Source organism: Cnephaeus nilssonii, assembly GCF_951640355.1.
Source record: "Cnephaeus nilssonii genome assembly, chromosome: 9".
Classification (NCBI taxonomy): Eukaryota; Metazoa; Chordata; class Mammalia; order Chiroptera; family Vespertilionidae; genus Cnephaeus; species Cnephaeus nilssonii.
Window position 1 is genome coordinate 75,768,279 of NC_137080.1, and position 19,442 is coordinate 75,787,720.

General features: G+C 37.0%; 1 protein-coding gene across 1 annotated transcript in view; it reads right to left on the reverse strand.

Annotated features, from left to right (window-relative positions):
• MLIP (muscular LMNA interacting protein) overlaps positions 1-12,519 on the reverse strand; it is a gene marked incomplete at its 5' end in the record, with an annotated part of 249,001 nt that extends 236,482 nt beyond the window's left edge. The window contains one exon of the mRNA XM_079781369.1: positions 12,457-12,519. Coding sequence (XP_079637495.1) covers positions 12,457-12,519 — 63 coding nt within the window. The remainder of the gene's footprint in view (positions 1-12,456) is intronic.
• Between the last annotated feature and the right edge of the window lie 6,923 nt (positions 12,520-19,442).

Genomic DNA, 19,442 nt, shown 5'->3' on the forward strand with positions numbered 1-19,442 from the left:
TCAGTGAATTCAGTTTAGGTTCAGCTAGGGATCCCTGCCACTCGTCAAGTCAGATAGAGTGCTAGGCACAGACAGAGCAACAGGTAAAAGCCAGGCCTCTGCAGTTTAAACAAGGTTTATTGCGGACCACTTGCCAGGTGTCAGACACAGCCCGCAGTGCCAGGAAAACTAAGATCCTGACCTTGAAGAATTGTGGTCTGCTGGTGGCCAAGGCTGTTTAGGCAAAAAGATTAAAGCACCCAAGGTGTCCATAAATCTGCTCTCAGATGAAGAATAAGATACCAAATATCAGAATACCTTTCAATCTTCTAGATAAAATCTCATCAATTCAGCAGGATCATAAAAAATGTGAGATTATGATGAAAAAAGTCATTGTGAGCTCTTTGAAATATCAGTGAAACTGAAAAACACAATTCAACCCATGGTAATTTGGCGTTTATTTGAACTATTAGGATTCCACAGTTTAGCTCTAAGAGATGTGCTGCACAAATCTATTCACTGATTTGCATGCCAATGTTCTGCCAACATAGAGGGTCCATAAAGGAATTGTTCCTCTTTGCATAACATTTGTATTTTTATAGAAAAATATGCAGCATATTGTCCACTATATAAATGCCCTTAAGTTTCCCTGTTTGCTATTATAGATCAGTAATTCCACTACTGTGTTTATTATTTTTACCGATGAACAATATTTTACTTAAAAAACATTGTAATAAACATCATCATAACTAAATATTTGTATATTTCTTCACTTCAAACAGAATCCTAGAGTAGAATTACCTGGCCAGTAAGTATATAAGTATTTAAGGCCTCTGTGCATATTAGGCTCCAGAAAAGTTACATTAATTTACAGTTCTACTTGTAGTATGTGAAACTATATGTTTTATAGAAAAAAAAAGTCCTAAATAAAAAAAAACTAACTATTGGAAGTGTCTCTTTCCCAGAAAATATCTTACATGCAGGGGGAAAATGCCAGATGAAGCTAAGAGACATAAATTAAGATATCCAATACAGAATAAATAGCTTCTGGATTTAAAACGTTTTAAAATCAGAAAGTGCTGCTAACCATATTTATGTTCCTCTTTTGAACATTTTACACAAACACACACACACACACACACATGCACGCACGCACCCAGGATGCTTTCCATAACCCTCCTTCTACTTACCTATATTCCTCCCCTCCTACAGATATCCTTGCCTTGATAAACCTAGCAGTTTGGGGTATATTGTTACTAGTTGCATGAGCCACATATTAAGTATGGTCCTAATTATTTACAACTCACAATTTAGCCATTAAGTTCTACCTCTATACAGTACTTGTATTCGAGTAATATAGTCATTCTCCACTAAGGCCAGGACATAATGTTTTTCAGAAAAGTCATCATGTTTTAAACACTCTTATTTTTAATCTGTCAGTCTTCACAGCACAGACATACAATTAAAACTTAACAAAGTCTTGATGATGGCCCACTTCCTAGTGGGAAAGTAAGCATTGCCTCCGCTCTAATGGTCAGTTTGAAATGGCATGTGGTCTGAAGACAACAACCACCAATCACAAAGCCAGCGTTTCTCCAGAAACAAGGAAGTTAATTATCCATGACTGTAATTCTCCTTACTCTAGTAACTACCGTGTCTTTTAGTCTTTACTATGCATGGGCACTTTTCGAAGATTGTGTCATTTCAACCCATATAACAGCCCTGGGAGGCAAGTCATATCCCATTTTACAGATGAGGAAACTGTGGCTTGTATAGGTTGAGCACACAAAAAAACTAACTATTGGAAGTGTCTCTTTCCCAGAAAATATCTTACATGCCTAGATTTGAATCCTCACCCCAAAGTCCTTTTTTTAACCATCAAAACCACTTTGGTACAAAGAAGGAGGGTAGGAACTATAACTTGCTTAACTTTTAATTTCCAAACATCTAAAAACAGCATAATTTTTTTCAGATATATGCTCAGAATCTTTTTTGGCATGTCCCATAGCATAGCCTATGCATAATGCCATTTATCTCTCAATGAAGAATAGGGATGCTCCACAACACTTACCAACTATGGGAAACATATTAAGGAAGAACTTTAACAATCAACTGAGGGGCTTCTGGTTCCAGGTGGCTGATGGGACACATGAGTTTCTCTCATATCCTTCTCTTGGCCCCATTAAAATGAGAGTATAGGAATTTAAAAGAATACATCCACAACAGCTAGAGATCAGGTAGGGGAGGAGCATTAGCATGGAAAAGCATATTATAAATCTCTGGAAGATAAAAAGGAGATGGAGGTTTATTGCTAGATGATGCAGAGCCACAGCCAGGAAGGGGCTCTAATAAATGCCTTTCCAAGCCCTGCACGGCCCACCAGAATCGAGAAAGGCAAATCCCATAGGGGGCATGACTGTGGTGGGATTGCAAAGAAGAGACTTGATTAAAAATCTCTAAGACCAGTTACTCCTTCTCCTTCCACACCCCATGCAAAGGAATAGCACCAGCCAGGAGGCCAAGAAGCTACAAGCAAAGGACTCCCAGGATGGATGGATGGATGGATGGATGAATGGATGGGCGGGTGGAGGGGTGGGTGGGTAGAAGAATGAATGAGGAGAAGCAGATGGAACAACAAACATGCAGGATATCTCAGACTGAAAGCTGAATTCAACAGGAAAAAGAAAATAGGAATGAAAATTTTTATTTTTCACATTTCCTTCACACATTCTAAAAGAACTCTCTGTGATAAGCTTATTAATTCATGCTGACATTTTCCTCCTTCAGTCTCCCCCTAGGACATGATATCCCAGAGAAATTATAACAGGTTCAGGAAAGCAATCCTATGGGCTCTCTCGTCTGCTCCTGAGATGAATGTCATAAAGTTAGTATTTAAAAGCATGAGGTGGTCTCTGAATTGCCACATTCTGACAAGGGCACGGGGCCTTTTTGGAGAACAAGCTGGGGGTGACGTCTTTTGCAGAAGCAACACATGCAAGGAAAACGCCCATTAACTGAGAAGAAAATTGATGAAAGGCCCCTTGAGAAAATGTAAGGTTATAAATAAAAGAGAAATACCAGCAATTAAACCACAGACATCCTCTCACCATTAAAAAAAAAAAAAAAACCACTTCCTTATATTTATGAAGATCATGTAGCAAAATAAAGCCCATGACTCTTTAAGCAATTACATCACTAATACAACAGTCTATTTGTCATTCCCTGAGGGGAGCCACACTTGGGACGGAACAACTAGATATGTAAGTAATTGTAATTCCCACAATGAGAACCTAGAAAACATTTCACCGCACATACAGTGTGTTGTAAATGTCACTGTGAAAGCACAGCTCAGTTAAAGCCAGCAATCCGTCTCCCTTCTGTTATTCACCATCACACAGAGCTGTATCAAAAGATCCATTGAAACAGTGCATCTCAGACTTACATTATCGGCAGACACTGCTTTAATCAGCAGTGGTTTTCAAAGGACTGGATGGCTTCCAGAACTTCATTGGAACCATAAAGTTGAAATATCGATCCTTATCAGTTTCACTTTACTTTCACCTCCCCTCCTGGATTCTAATAAACACAGCCCTCATTTTTCTTAAAGGAATAAGAAAAATGGAATTGGTGGCTGGGATTTTGCCATTTCTGCACAGTCCACTTTCCCCAACCTCCAGTGATGCAAAGGGACTAAAATTAGAGTCACAAAGGGACTACGATATCTGTGTCAGGTACTTTGCAGGGAGTAGTTAGAACTACAAAGGGGAATGAATAGAGCTAAAGAAACCATTTTAGAAATAACATTTAAAATGCTGACCTTCTATTTTCTATTTTTTTTATTCCTGATGAAAACACACCGTCCACTTTATTTTATGTAATATTATAAGGAAATAAAATGCTTTGTTTTGATAATGTTTCAATATTAATATTGAGGATACTTTCTTTATCTATTCCATAATTTTCACCCACAATCCAATTCCTTAAGTCTTTGTTGTTTCACAGGGAAAATATAGAAAATATATGCCATTCAACTCATGAGTACTAAACTATAAACATTCTGTGACACAAACAATGTTTAATCTAATAACAAGGACTTTTGTTTTACATTTGGTCAGTGATGACTTAAAAACATGAGCTACTTGGAGGTTTCTCAACAAGCATTATTTGGCATGGAAAGGATTTAATAAGTACACAGCCAAAGGACATTTTCTGCAGAAATAACATTCTAAAGAACATATCAATCTTTGCAAATTCAACCCAACCTCTCACTTTGTAGATTACGAAACCAAAGGTCAAGTGACTTGTCAAAGGCCACAGGAAAAAACTTGAACACCAATACTGATCTCCTAGACTCAGATACAACATGCTTTTTACCATACTAGATGGCACTTAGGAAGAGATGGAGGCCTCTTCTCTGGAAGAAGTCCTCACCACACACACACACACACACACACACACACACACACACACACACACACACCAAAGGCACGGGCTCTTTGTTTCAGTTCTCATAGATATTTAGGATGGTACGCAGAACACCTGCATGCACTCACCTGCCCTAACTCATCATTTCTCCATTATCATCATTCTGCAATTTATCATTCTACATTATGCAAAACTCATTATTCTGCAATTATGCCCATTATGACTTCAATTCCCACTGCTTAGTAATTTCTCATTGATCCCCATAGTCCACCATTATCATGGCATCTCACCCGCTTCCTCCTTTTTTAAATTTCATGCTGCAGATTCTTCAGGTATTTTTTAAATTTTGTTGATTAGTGACATTGAGCATCCTTTCATGTGTCTATTGGCCATCTGTGTGTCCTCTTTGGAGAAGTGTCTATTCCGGTCGCTTGCATATTTCTTAATTGGATTGTTTGGGTTTTTTGGTATTGAGTTTTATAAGCTCTTTATAAATTCAATTTAAAAATAAAATAAGTTTTACCTTATAAAAATGTATTTGTTATTGGCTCTGTGAAGAGGAGGCCAGAAAGAGGTCAGGGTGGAATTATTTCTTATGCCAAGAAAGATTTAAGACCAATTATTTAGTTTTTCAACTTTGACCTGCCAAATGATTGGGGTTTATGGTTATTCTTTGCAACTATACATCGTCAGTGGAGTAAAATCAGAATATTATTACTTGTAATGCTTGAGGGATGTCTCAATTCTGTGGAAAACATTATCAGTGAACTCTCTAATACCAGGTACAGACTAATGAATCCTATGTCCAATTTACTGACTCCTCAGAGACTTCTTAGCTCCCTTAGAAAAGGGAATAAATTAATCATGCTAAAATTTTATATGCAACACTGAGCTTAGAACTTCCGAGCATCCTAGTTCTGAATTCTTCTACTTGTCTTCCTGTTGAAGGATACTTATTGAGGCACTAACCATAAAATTTTGTTCATTACTGCCCATCTGTGTGTTTTTTTTAATAATTATTTCCACAGAGTATTTTAAATGTCAACTTATTACAGAGCTCTGGTCCTCTATGGAGAAAAGGGAATAATAAATTCAAAATATAACTGTTGATGAATAGGCCATCCTGGTAAGTACCACAAATATGTTAGAGAGACCAGCAGCATTCTTAAAGATGCCCAAATGCCTACCATTCTCCATGATAGTGTCTCCCATAAAGGCAAACATGAGTCAGCAGCATAAGAGACTAAAGTTTGGGAACAAATAAATTCACATCCCCTACCATCAAAATGGCCATGCAGACAAAATGGGCATTCCATGCAACTTTATCAGTAAAATCCAGAACCTAGCAAGAGTCATTGGTCCACTCTTACAAGTGGCAGAGAAATGGAAGGTTTCCAAAATAAATAATCAAATGCCAAAGAAAAGGAAATGTCATTGTTGGTTTGTTTTCATCTTTCCTTCATTTTGATCTACCAAATTAGTTTATTAAGGATCCAGGGCAATCAATCTATAATAATAAAAGCGTAATATGCTAATTAGACCAGACATCCTTCCGTCCTTTCGGACGAAGCCGGGGCTGCGAAGGAAGCCTGGGTCCCAGGTGCCTGCTGGTAGCTGGAGGGAAGTCTGGGTCCCGGGTGCCACAGGGAAGCTGGTGCCGGCAGTCAGGCAAAGGAAGGTCTACTCTTGCACAAATTTCATGCATTGGGCCTCTAGTTGTGATATAAAGATACATAAATCTAGTACCTTACCTCCAAAGACTTATGGCCCTAAATTCACCACTTATTTTATTATATGATGTTATCTTGTCAGGAATTATGTATAGATCAGAAACAACATTCATGCCCTACTGAAAATAATCTCTAAATTACACATCAGAAACAACAGCAATATAAATTTTTTCTTCAGGTGTGTCAATGCTTACTGAGTACCTGTAACAACTATTCTGTTGAGATACAGTTAGAAAAATAAATATAGATGTAGATGTCAGTTGTAAAAAATTGGGAGCTTGCTGGGTGAAATTTGAAACTGGCCCCCTTACATGAAGAACAAGGAGACATGGAAAGCAGATCACTCCAGATTGGTAGGTAGTAGGTTTAATAAGCAAGGGAACTTACATATGAAGCTTATCTTGGGCAGCCACAAGACAAGTTGATTTCTGCACCTGCCCACCAGAATCTTAAAAGTTTATACAGAGGTTTTAACTGGGTTCAGTCCTCTAAGTCATCCAGATGTTCTCAACAAACCTTACTCTCATTACCATGTCTTTGAAAACAGCTCCCACTGTAGGAACTGTGGGGGGACTAATGTACATTCCAAGAACAGGAGTTGGGGGGAGCCTCTGATTGCCCAGGGTCCAACTCATCGGTCAACCTCATGAGTTGGTCACATCCTCTCGATGACCTCCTCCAATTGAAAATATTATGATGGAAAAAAATATGTTACTACATAAAATGCTTTAAAATTGCTCCCTTTGTTAAAACATTCTGATGAATAATTATAGACTTTCTGTGAGAAAAAAAATTAATTTGGAATGTTTTTATTTGGTCCACTTAGAATATTCCCAAGCTAATAAAACTTACCATTATTATTTCATAATCAAAACATAATAGTCTCAAAAGAAACCATCACAAAACAAGAAAGCTGACTGAATGGGAGAATATATTTGCCAATGTTATATCCGAGAAGGGCCCAATTTCCAAAATGTATAGGGAATTCATACATCTTAACAAAAGGAAGATAAACAAGCCAATCAAAAAATGGGCAAAGGACTTAAATAGACACTTTTCGAAAGTGGACATACAGAAGGCCAAGAGACATATGAAAACATGCTCAAATTCACATCATCTGAGAGATGCAAATCAAAATGACAACGAGGTACCATATCACACCTGTCAGAATGGCTATCATCAACAAATCAACAAACGACAAATGCTGGTGAGGATGTGGAGAAAAAGGAACCCTCATGCACTGCTGCTGGGAATGCAGACTGGTGCAGCCACTGTAGAAAACAGTATGGAGTTTCCTCAAAAAAATTAAAAATGGAACTCCCATTTGACCCAGTAATCCCACTTCTAGGAATATATCCCAAGAAATCAGAAACACCCATCAGAAAGAACATATGCACCCCTATCTTCATAGCAGCTCAATGTACAATAGCTAAAATTTGGAAACAGCCTAAGTGCCCATCAGTAGATGAGTGTATTAAAAACCTGTGGTACGTCTATGCAATGGAATACTATGCTGCTATAAAAAAGAAGGAATTCTTACCATTTGCAACAGCATGGATGGAGCTGGAGAGCATTATGCTAAGTGAAATAAGCCAGTCAGAGAAAGATAAATATCACATGATCTCACTCATTTGTGGAATATAATGAACAACATAAACTGATGAACAAAAATAGATCCAGAGACAGAGAAACATCGAACAGGCCATCAAACTTCAGAGGGAAGGCAGGGGAGGGGGATTAAGAGATCAACCAAAGGACTTGTATGCATGAATACTAGTATAAGCATAATCAATGGACACAGACAGTAGGGGGCGGTGAGGGTATGCTGGGGGGGTGGCCAGGGATAGGTCAATGGGGAAGAAAATGAGACATATGTAATACTATATATAATACTTTAAACAATAAAGAATGTTTAAAAAAACATAATAATCTCCTTGATGGCCAAGACTTTATCATGTGTGTTTCCATTGCAACTCTTAGTACCTTGTCTTGCTCAAAATAGGCATTCAGAAACATGTATTGATTTGAAAGACTCATTTCGGGGAGTTTTCAGGACATTTCTTATAGACACTAGGCTGCATCTCTGAAGATCCTCCCTAACATTTTTAACTTGTCAGCAGATAATAACATCAGGAATTATAACCAAAGTGCTAGTTCCATGTTTTTTGTTTGCAACAGATCTCTTCCAGTAAATAATTTCATTTGTATTAATTGAGCTTATGAATTAATAACTAATTTAACCTAATTTAAAGAGCTATGCTTCACTGAATTATCACAGAATTTTAAAATGCATAATTTTCTTTTTCTGTGCTTCTACACTTTACCCACAGTATTTTCTTCAATTTCTTTTTTTTTCATTGTACTATGGAAGATGAAGTGGCATAATCTCAAGATTTTCTTTGTGAGATCATGAGAAAATTTATATAACATTGAATAAGTCTTCCACTATCAAGGTCAAAATAAATTAAAAATATTTTAAATGTAAAAAGTATAAATTTTATTATTTAAAATGTTTTCAGCTTCCAATTTGAGATACACCCTGTTTAAAAAACTGTCAGATTACATAATTTATTTCTCAAACTCAGTTACTTTTACTCAATAAAGTAATATTTATGATATTCAGAAATTATCTACTGTTTTGATTTATGTCTACCAAAACTCAATATAAAGGGAGCTGGATGTATCCCCTTATTATCATTATTTTTGTGATGTTTATTAAAAATTTATTACTTGGGAAGATGGAATTGTCTCTTGAGACATATTATATGAATGTGATAGAAATTATTAAATTTATGCATGAGATCTGTTTGTCTTATCTCTTAGAGAAACCATTATTATGTCAGAATGCCCTGAGGTGCATGATCCTTTTTACTATATTAATCATTGAATGATTCCTTTTCATTAAGATATTTCAGTTGAAGATAAATGTAAGTGAAATTCTTTGTTGATGCATTTAATAATGTAAAAGAAAAAGAGTTTGGTGAGTAGTCAGAATTTCTTGACTCAATTTTACTCATTTATTAAAATGTACTAAATAGACAGGTACTTATTTTTTAAAATTACTCCAGAAATAACTTTATGTTATAGATATAAATGACTCCCAGCTTGAATTTATTGTCCTGTGTATCATTATTCTGAAAATGCAACTTACAAATAAAATCAGACAATTAATATGTTTACACATCATTTTAAAGTGTGTTCCAGAGAACACTACTTAAAATATTCACTGTCACTGCATACTCATATTATAAAGCACTATATTGGTAAGGAGTTTAACAAACACTAAATTAACCTTCAGAGGGTTTCATAGCCTTCAGCATGTTAGAATATAATATGAGTCCCCATGGGGAAATATACTGCCTAGTGAATTCCCTATACAGAGTTTCATAAATGTTCTTGAGAATAGACCACAGCGTCTCTTTGTGAGGCAGCTGGAAAATCGGAGTTCCAAGAAGCATATTTTGGGAGACACATGATACAATGGTTATTCAAGCCTGACCAGGAAAAACAAAAGATCCATTCAGCATGAACACCAATCATTGTGGAATCAACAAAACTGAATAGTGTTGTTACAAAATAGCCCGCTTCCCTCCTCTATCCCTTCCAAAAAATGACTTTTCATATAATCTGGTTTTGCAGAATCAAATTTTACTAAAATATTCAACACAATTTAGATTGGCATTGGTAAATTTAAGGACATTTTGAATGACTTGAGAATCATATTATTTTGTAATTATCAATTGATGAATGGATGTAAAAGTGAAACCTTCAATTGCCAAGCACCCAGAAATCTACTTTTAATCACCAAAGAGCAACAAATTAAGGGCAAAAAGTCAATAGCTAAAGGTAGCAATTCACAAGGTACAATCCACATTGCATATGTACTAAAGAAACCCAATTTATTTTTGTCTATATCTTTGGGTAGAATGAACTGATGATTTTTTTAAACCTACTGACCACTGATTTTCTTACTTGCTACAAATCTTATATTTAAATGTTTTTTCAAACAAAGCTAACTATGCATATTGTTTAATTGTTATATACTAGAACATTGTTCATGATAATCATCTTTATAAATACATCTTTAAATTTAAACAAGATGCATATTTTAACTCAACAGTATTATAAGCATATTTAAATATTTTAATGGCAAAATATTCTGTCCTTTTAAAAACCACATCTTCATAAACTATTTAAAATAAATTTAATAATTTTCAGAACTTACTAAACTCCACAAAACTACATTTGAAACTATATTCAGCAATCTATCCAATCATACTATATTACATTGGTTTTAGCAAGGAATACACTGCCCCATGAATTGAAGTTTTAGAATATTTATTCACAAAAACAGACAAAGTGTTTAACTAAAATAATGTCTATTAAAATCTTTCAAAGATATCTATTTTTCAGCTCTTACGTAGAGGTACTGCACATAAGCTAACAGTGTTATTAGGATTTCTATATCTGAAAGGTGTTTGAGAAATGGATCTAGTTCTCTTTGTACAGGCAATTGCCCCAAATACTGAACTTCAATGCGTTCCCTCCATCCCTTCTCCGTGCAGATTAGATGTCCTCATGCCTTCTGATCTGTCCCACATTTTCTCCAATCTTCTGGAAGTTAATCAGAGGCTAGCCCTGGGCCTCTCATCCTGAGAATGTTCATAAATGTTGTGCTACTTTCTCCAAAGGAGGTTCTCACTTCTAGATTGATAGCTGTGTTTCAGGCAGAGTCAGGCATGCAGAAAGTCTGACCTTTGAAATGTTTATACATCAAATCACTTCAAATAATAAGAGATCATTTTCACTTTTGTTCTCTTGCCCCAAGTCCACTATGTTTACTTGCAAAACTTCTTGTAAAACATTGCTAGGAAGATCTAGGTCAAATTTCACACTAACATACAGCAACTCTTGATTCATGCACTTACTGTCTATCTGGTTCCATAAAGGTCTAATTATTATTAAGCGAGTCTTTATGGTTAGCATATCTGAAACGTTCTTTTACTTTGAAATGCATTTCAGCTTTCTCTTTATTAGTAAACTTTGGGTATGTTCTTTCAAAGAAAGTCAGGCCGAAACATTTGGCAAATCACAGGCTCAGTCTAGGTATTTCACATACATTATAGTTTTTAATCCTCAAACAGCCTTCAAATTAGGTATTACTGTTCCCTGACTCACAAGTACATTAACTTAGACTCAGAAAGCTTAAAGGAAACCCCACAGTACTACACTTAGAAGCTGTGATGTAAGAGTTCTCACCACACCTTTCTGACTTAAAGCCCCTCGTTAGTTCTACAATAATATATGGCTTTTAAAAACAGTCAAAAAGCAAAATAGTCTGTGGCTATTACATGTTTAGATAACCATGTGGAATAGAGGTCCACAATTGATATTCAAAATTATGACCTAAATCCTTTAAGTGAAGGTTATATTTTAATCCAATATATTTCTTCAAGACCTTAAAGTTCTAATATACTTTAAGAGTTTTAACTCAATAAGGTTCTTCTTTTCATAATTCAAGTATTAATATCATTAATAGTGCATAAATCTCAACCTCAGGCATCCAGAACAATGCATTCTCATCAGTTTAAGAAACCACGGTTTTATAATCGATATGGTTTTACTTTTTGCTACTTGCACGACTATTAATATTAGCCATGTTCTGTTCTACCATTAACAGTAAATTTACAAACATAATTAGCCTCCTATGTCCATCAGGTGAACCATGATTCTGTTCAAGGTTATAGCATATTTGTCTGAGCAAATATAGTTAACCACAATAGTTCATTGACATTTAATTTTTTAGCATCAAGGTAAAGTTACTTTTATAACTTTTAGGGCAAATAAATAACAACTTTCTGTTAACTTTATCATTACATTAGAAGTTCATTAACTTATTCCATAAAACATTAAAATATTCTATAATACTGATATATTTTCCTTGATATACATTCCTAGTATCTCCAGGAGAAATTAGACTATGAATATTTGCTAAGCTTTATATCAACAAATAAAATAATTTTCCAGTATTGAGGCAATCACAACAAGGGCTCAAAATAAATTGATTCTGGTTTTTTAAATGAAGGTAAAGCACATCATTTAACTAAATCAACTTTGCCCAAATTCTACTAATGAAAAAATTTTAATAACTTTAATACATTATTTTTCCTAAAGCCCATGGAATTCTCCACTTCAAGGCTGTTGACCATAAAAACATGAAAAAACAGACTGGATAACACAACTTTTCCAATCTGTGGCAGCTGCTTCTTCACTCTGACAATTATGTTATAAATATGTACAGGCTAAATCTCACAGATCTTACCGTCAATTTATCCTCTAAATTCTCATTTAACACGCTTCCTTTTTCATGCTTTTCAAATTCCATGATGATTAAGAGAGAGAGAAACAGAAAAGAGAGATTCGGATTCTGTCTAGAAAATGATGTGACGTGCTTACATGTTAGATATTGCAGGACACTCCAAGTTGTGAAAGCTCAGGACACTATCAGGAAGCCCTGGCGATAATTTCAGGTTAGCTAGTGTTTCCATTTATAGATGTCCAAGCCCCATAAACAGGCACTGAAGAGGAGTCAGGCAGCTGGCCTTAGATAAAGATAAATGTCACTAGATCTAAAAGCAAACTCTTCAACAGAAGAATATTCCAACAGGTTAGGTTCTCTGAATGAAGGAAGATGTGTGTGACAAATAGCCACTGTCAAAGAATTCATTAACAGCCTTTGGAGCAGAATACAATACACTCTAGAATACAGGCCTAATAAATCAGTGGTAAAGGACTAATGTGATAGTCATATAGCAAATATGAATCAGCCAGTCTTAGTCTCTCAAATTTCAATTTTTGTCCTGATAGTCCAGGCATTTATGTATTATTGGTAGCTCAAAACTTTTAACAGTCAATTAAAGGGAAAGAGCAAAGGATAAGTAATTATAAGTATTAAGACCCACAACACATATATTCAAAGTGTGTTGCCAATTCTGGTCCATAAATATTTGGCAAATGATGTTGAGAAATACCATGAAATAACAGTCATGTTTCTTTTCACAAAAACTGATTTTGTTCTGGCTTTTCTACTGGAAACAAGTTATGAGATAAGAGATGAAATTTATATCTTGAATGGAACAAATGTTTTCAGAATTCTTTAGAAATTGCTGCATGCCTTAAAGAAAATGAATTGTGTAGCTTGCTGGTAATTAACTCTCCCTATTGTTTTTACAGCAATCCAGATATGTGGAGGGCAACAAAAAATAAAAAGGCGTTTAGAGTCAGCTAAGACTCATCTCTATGTTGGCTTAATCCCTCAACCTGCTTAAAATGTCCTATTAACATCTGTTTCTGACCTTAACTCAGATGTTCTATCAGTGTTTTTTTTACTTCTTATGAAAACACTTTAGGTAATGTGCTGTAAAGCTCTGTCTTTTAGTGTGATTGTGGCTGGTCCTCTGTGGCCAGGCAGGGTTGCTAAAGCCTACTCTGCATCATGATGGAAGGGCTGAGGATTTCAAAAGTGGAAATATAATAGGCCTAACTATTCCTGCTTTAGCATAATTCAAAAACCCTATATTATATTCATGGGCAAAAGGGACTTCTCCCTTTGGCTCAACTCTGAATTCCAGAAAGGGACTCATACATGTTAGCTGTTGCCCTAACAAGTTTGAAAATTGAAGTCTTCTAGGTTTCTCAGAGTGCAAGACTGGCCTGTGTCAGAAGCAAGGCAATCGTTGAAATTGTATGTGAATGGAACCTACGAAATCTCTTTGGGGGGGGGGGGAGCACAGTAGGAATGCAAAAGAAAACTCACTTCTGGCTAGTTTCATGCCCAAAAGGGGAATTGAGGATCCAGTTAGGAGTAGAGGGATGATGGAGATGAAGAGAATAGTGATAATGGGAGGCCTGTGCCAGTGGCAGTGGGAGGGTTTAAAGTTTTGATTCAACAAACATGCACAGAGTACCTATAGCCGGTGGAAATTATCCTAGTTGCAGGCAGATTTTTTTTAATAATAAATAAAAATTAAAAAGATACAGTGTCTACATTTCTTTCCTTAAATAGGCGTGACGAGATATAAGCAGGGTGGTAACACTCGTATACAGCACCTTTCCATAGCACTCACCATGCGCCAGAAACTGCTTCAAGCCTTTCCATGTATTACTTCAGTTAATTCTCAGAACCACTCTAGACAGTAGATACTATTATTTTCTCCATTGTTAAAGGCCAAATTATGTCTCCCATCAAAAAAAAAAAAAAAAAAAACTTGTGTTGAAGTCCTAACCCACAATATCTCAGAATAAGACTACAGTTGAAGATAGGGTCTTTAAAGAGGTAATTAAGATAAAACGAAGTTATTAAGGTGGGCCTTGATCGAGTATGACTGGTGTCCTTATAAAAGATCAGACTGTCAAACCTCAGAGGGAAAGTAGGGGAGGGTGGGGGGAAGGGGGAGAGATGATCAACCAAAGGACTTGTATGCATTCATATAAGCCTAACCAATGGACACAGACAACAGGGGGGTGAGGGCATGAGTGGGAGGGATGGGGGGTAATGGGCGAATAAGGAAACATATGTAACACCTTAATCAATAAAGAAATTTTTTTAAAAGTAGGAATATAGAAAAAGAGAGACTAGAACAAAGATACACATAGAGGGAAGACATTGGGAGAAGATGGTCATCTACAAGCCAAGGAGAGCGGCCTTCACGAAAAACAACCCTGACAACACCTTGGTCTTAGACTTCCAGCCTCCAGAACTGTGAGGAAATGCATTTCTGTTGTTTAAGTCTGTGGTATGGGTTATCATCGCCCTAGCAAACTGATATGCCCATTTTAGAGTTAAAAAAATTAGACACAGTTACACAACTAACAGGTGGCAATCAAGCCGCCAGCCCTAGTTCCTATCCACTGTGCACGTTAGTGCCCCTGATCAAACAGTTCCCTCATAGGCATAAGAGAGAGAGTGGGGAAACAGCACCAGCATGCATGGTGAATGCTATCTACTCCATTCATTTAGAGATATGTTTAACATATGTTAGGTATGTTTTGAGAACAAGAGTTTCCTTGAGTAAAAGTATGCCAGAGGTTTCGGTCAAGATGGCAGTGTAGGCAAATGCAGTTCTCAAAACCTCCCAAAACCACATCAAAATTACAGCTGAAGGACATAACAAGCATCATTCAGAACTGCCTGAAATCTAGCTGAACAGACTAACAAAATACAACAAAAAAATCAAGATGACAGCTTAATATCCATACTGTGGAGTTAAATATCCTATGTAATAAAAGCCCAGCAATCGAACAGCAGAATGACTGGTTGACCAGGTGCTATGATGAACACTGACCAACAGGGGGCAGACGCTCAATGCAGGAACTGTCCCCTGGTGGTTAGTGCACTACCACAGTGGGAGCACTGTTCGGCTGACCAGGATGAGTGGTTGCTCCTGCTGAGAACCCCGGGCCAACGGGAACCCAGGCTGCAATTGGTCACCTCCTCACCCCAGGCTCCTCCTCCTCGCTCCCTGCCGCCTCTTCCAGATGCCCACAGGTCATGCAGCACCACCACCAGGCTCACAGAGCTGACCCCAGAGGCTGGGAGGAGGGTTCATGGCCGCCGTGGGACTGAGGCCTACTCTACCACCTCTTAGTGCTATTGTCCCTGGGCCTGGCCCCAACCCAGTCCCCTGCAGAGGCGAGTGTTCTGGCTCCACAAAAGATGCTGAACCAGGGAGCAGCCGCTCAGAGGGCGGGTCCCCAGAATGAGTGGAGCTCTGATCCCCACAGGACACGCCCCCCACCAGTGCACAAATCCCGTGCACCAGGCCTCTAGTCCGATATAAAAAAGTATTGATAAAATATTGGAAAGTGAAGAAAGATTGAGTATCTTCACTGACAGAACAGACGATCTCCAAACAACTACCAAAGACTCCCCAAAAAACAAGAAAGATTCTTAGGAGGGTATGTTGGAAACATTTAAAAAGATTATAATCATCACCATGGCCATTTTCCTTTCAATCATCATCATCATTTGTTGAAGTATAAATTTAATACCAACCTGACCCTTCTTCTCTCCACCCCCAATAGGTACCAATAAATTGTCACATGTAAAAAAAAATATGCCCATGCAAAAGCTAGTCCTCATTCACTTGCTGGTCAAGCAGAAGAGACTGAGTCACACTGGTCCCCTTTCTGTTAATCAATCACAACAAACCTGGTCCTCCCTCTGATTGTTGTGCTCTCTCCCCACATGTCATGTGCCCGGTTTCTCACTTCATCTAGCGCTTCCTCAATGACCCCATCTAAAATAGCAAACCTTCTGTCGATTTATTTGCTGTTGTTGCCTTCATAGCTCTTATCGCCTCTGGTATTTTATTATTTCACATGATGATTCAAGTTTATCCATTATCTACTTATTTGCAATTCATGTCTCCTACTAGAGTATAAGTACCAGAGGGTGCTTTATTCATCACTTTATCCAGGCACTAAAAGCATATTATAACCACTAACAAATTTTTATAAAGGAAAGAGGGCAGGAGGAAGAGAAAGGAAAGAATGAAAGAGGGAGTAAGGGAAAGAGGGTGAGATAGGAGGGAATTGTATCAAATGGACATTACAAGACATTTGATACATTATTATTTATAAAACTTTTGGTAAGAAATAGAAAAATAAAATGCATATTTATAAGATACAAATCATACTATAGATTAATAGAATGTTGATTGTTCACTTATCTTAAATAACTATTAGAGGAGAAGTAAATAGACTTAGACAGCAGGAAGAATTGGATTCATTTGCAGATTCTGCCACTTTCTAGTTTTGTCACTTTGAGCAAATTAATTCTGAATTTCAGTTCCCTTTCCCTTAAATAAAGGTATGATACCAACCTCTTAATGTTGCTACTAATAATGGTACAAAGAACTTAACCTAGTGTCTGGCATCAGGAAGGTTCTCAGTAAAAGTGTTTGCCATTGTTTTCCTGGGCTATGTGAAGTTTACCTAGAAAAAAAAGTCACTCCAAATATACCATCAAAGTCTTAAAAAATGTGTCACACAAATTAACAGAGAAAATGGGAGAAACTGTTTGCAAATCATTTCTCTGATAAGAGACGTATCCAGAATATATAAAGAAATTTTATAACTCAACAATAAAAATGACAAATAACTCATTTGTCATTAAAAATGCATAAAAGGCCCAGCAGGCATGGCTCAATGGTTGATCATCGACCTATAAACCAGGAGGTCACAGTTCAATTCCCAGTCAGGGCACATGCCTGGGTTGTGGGCTCAACCCTCAGTGGGGAGTGTACAGGAGGCAGCCAATCCATGATCCTCTCTCATCATTGATGTTTCTATTTCTCTCTCCCTCTCCCTTCCTCTCTGAAATTAATAAAAATCTATTTTTTTAATGCATAAAGGATTTGAATACACATTTCTCCAAGAAGATAAGTGAATGGCCACCAAGCTAAAGAAGTGGTCCTAACCAGTTTGGCTCAGTGGATAGAGCGTCGACTTGCAGACTGAAGGGTCCCAGGTTCGATTCTGGTCAAGGGCATGTACCTTGGTTGCGGGCACATCCCCAGTAGGGGGTGTACAAGAGGCAGCTGATCGATGTCTCATCGATGTTTCTAACTCTCTATCCCTCTCCCTTCCTCTCTGTAAAAAATCAATAAAATATATATTTTTTAAACAAGTGATGTTCAACAAAATTATGATTAAGGAACACAAATCAAAACCACAATAAGATAATTCCATATACTCACTAGATTGACTAAAATCAAGAAATGGACAAGAACAAGTTTTGGCAAGAATGTGGATAAACTGGAACCCTCATCCACTGCTGGTTAGATTGTTTAATTGAACAGCCATCTTAGAAAGCAGTGTGACCGTTCCTAAGAATTTTATAGAGAGAGTTACCATATGATCCAGCAATTACACATGAGAAGTGAAAACATATCCACACAAAAACTTGTATACAAATATTCATGATAGCATTAGTAATAATAGTCAAAAACTAGAAACACAAATGTCTACCAATATATGAATGGCGAAATATGATATATCTATAGAGTGTGGCATATTATTCAGCAATAAAAAAGAATGAAGTATTGATACATACAAAAAATGGATGATCCTTGATAATGTAAGTGAAAAAAGCTGGTCACAAAAAGGCACATAATATAAGATTCATTTATATGAATTGTCCAGAGTAGGCAAATCCATAAAAACAGATAATTTGTAGTTGCCAGATGTTAGAAGAAGGGCAAAATAGGGAGTGATTGCTAATGAGTATAGAGCTTCTTTTTGGGGTGATGAAAATATTCTGAAATTAAATAATGATGACTGCATAACTCTGAATATATTAAAAATCACTGAATTGTATGTATGTTTTAAAAGAGTAAATGTTATGAGAGTACCTGAATAAATCTATTATTTTTTCTTAAATACCAGAGGAAGATCTATAATTCCTTTCTAAACTAGAAATGTATTATTTTTTCCATGAATATAATAAGCACAATGGGTCACTCCAAACAGGAAATTAAAATCTACAGTAGGCAAGCAATAATCCCATTCAAAATTGAAATAAGTGATCCTCAGCAAGTGATATTTGCTTCAAGACAATACCTTATCCTCCCTTGCATGTGTCCTTTGCATCATCGCCATGTGGCTTGTGAGTAATATGTGATTTTTGAAATTTCAGTTGCTCAGATTTTGTCTCTGTATTCAAACCCTGGAGGAAAGTCTGGTTTGCAGCTACTAAATTGGCTTGCTCATCTACTGAATCAGAGGGCTAGATGCAGTTTTGTTTATATTTTTGTTGATGGTGGCAATTTCCCTATACCTGCCATTTAAAGAACTTTCATTTCCAAAACAAAAGCACAGGTAAATGCTCTATTTCTAAAACTGTACAAAGTAGATAGATATACATGAGGCATAAAAAATTATGTTTTCTTTTGGGGGAAAAAAAGGTGAGTTTGCAAAGCATGGTGTAGACCCTGAGGATAATCCATGTTTTATGTTTCAAGGATAAATATCTTTTTATTAGACACTAGAGGCTCATTGCACGAAATTCGTGCATGGGGGGTGGGGGGTGTCCCTCAGGCCAGCCTACACCCTCTCCAATCTGGGACCCCTCGAGGGATGTCCGACTGCCCGAGGGATGTCCGACTACCCGAGGGATGTCCGACTGCCCGTTTAGGCCCGGGATCGGGCCTAAACGGGCAGTCGGACATCCCTCTCACAATCCAGGACTGCTGGCTCCCAACTGCTTGCCTGCCTGCCTGCCTTCCTGATTGCCCCTAACCACTTCTG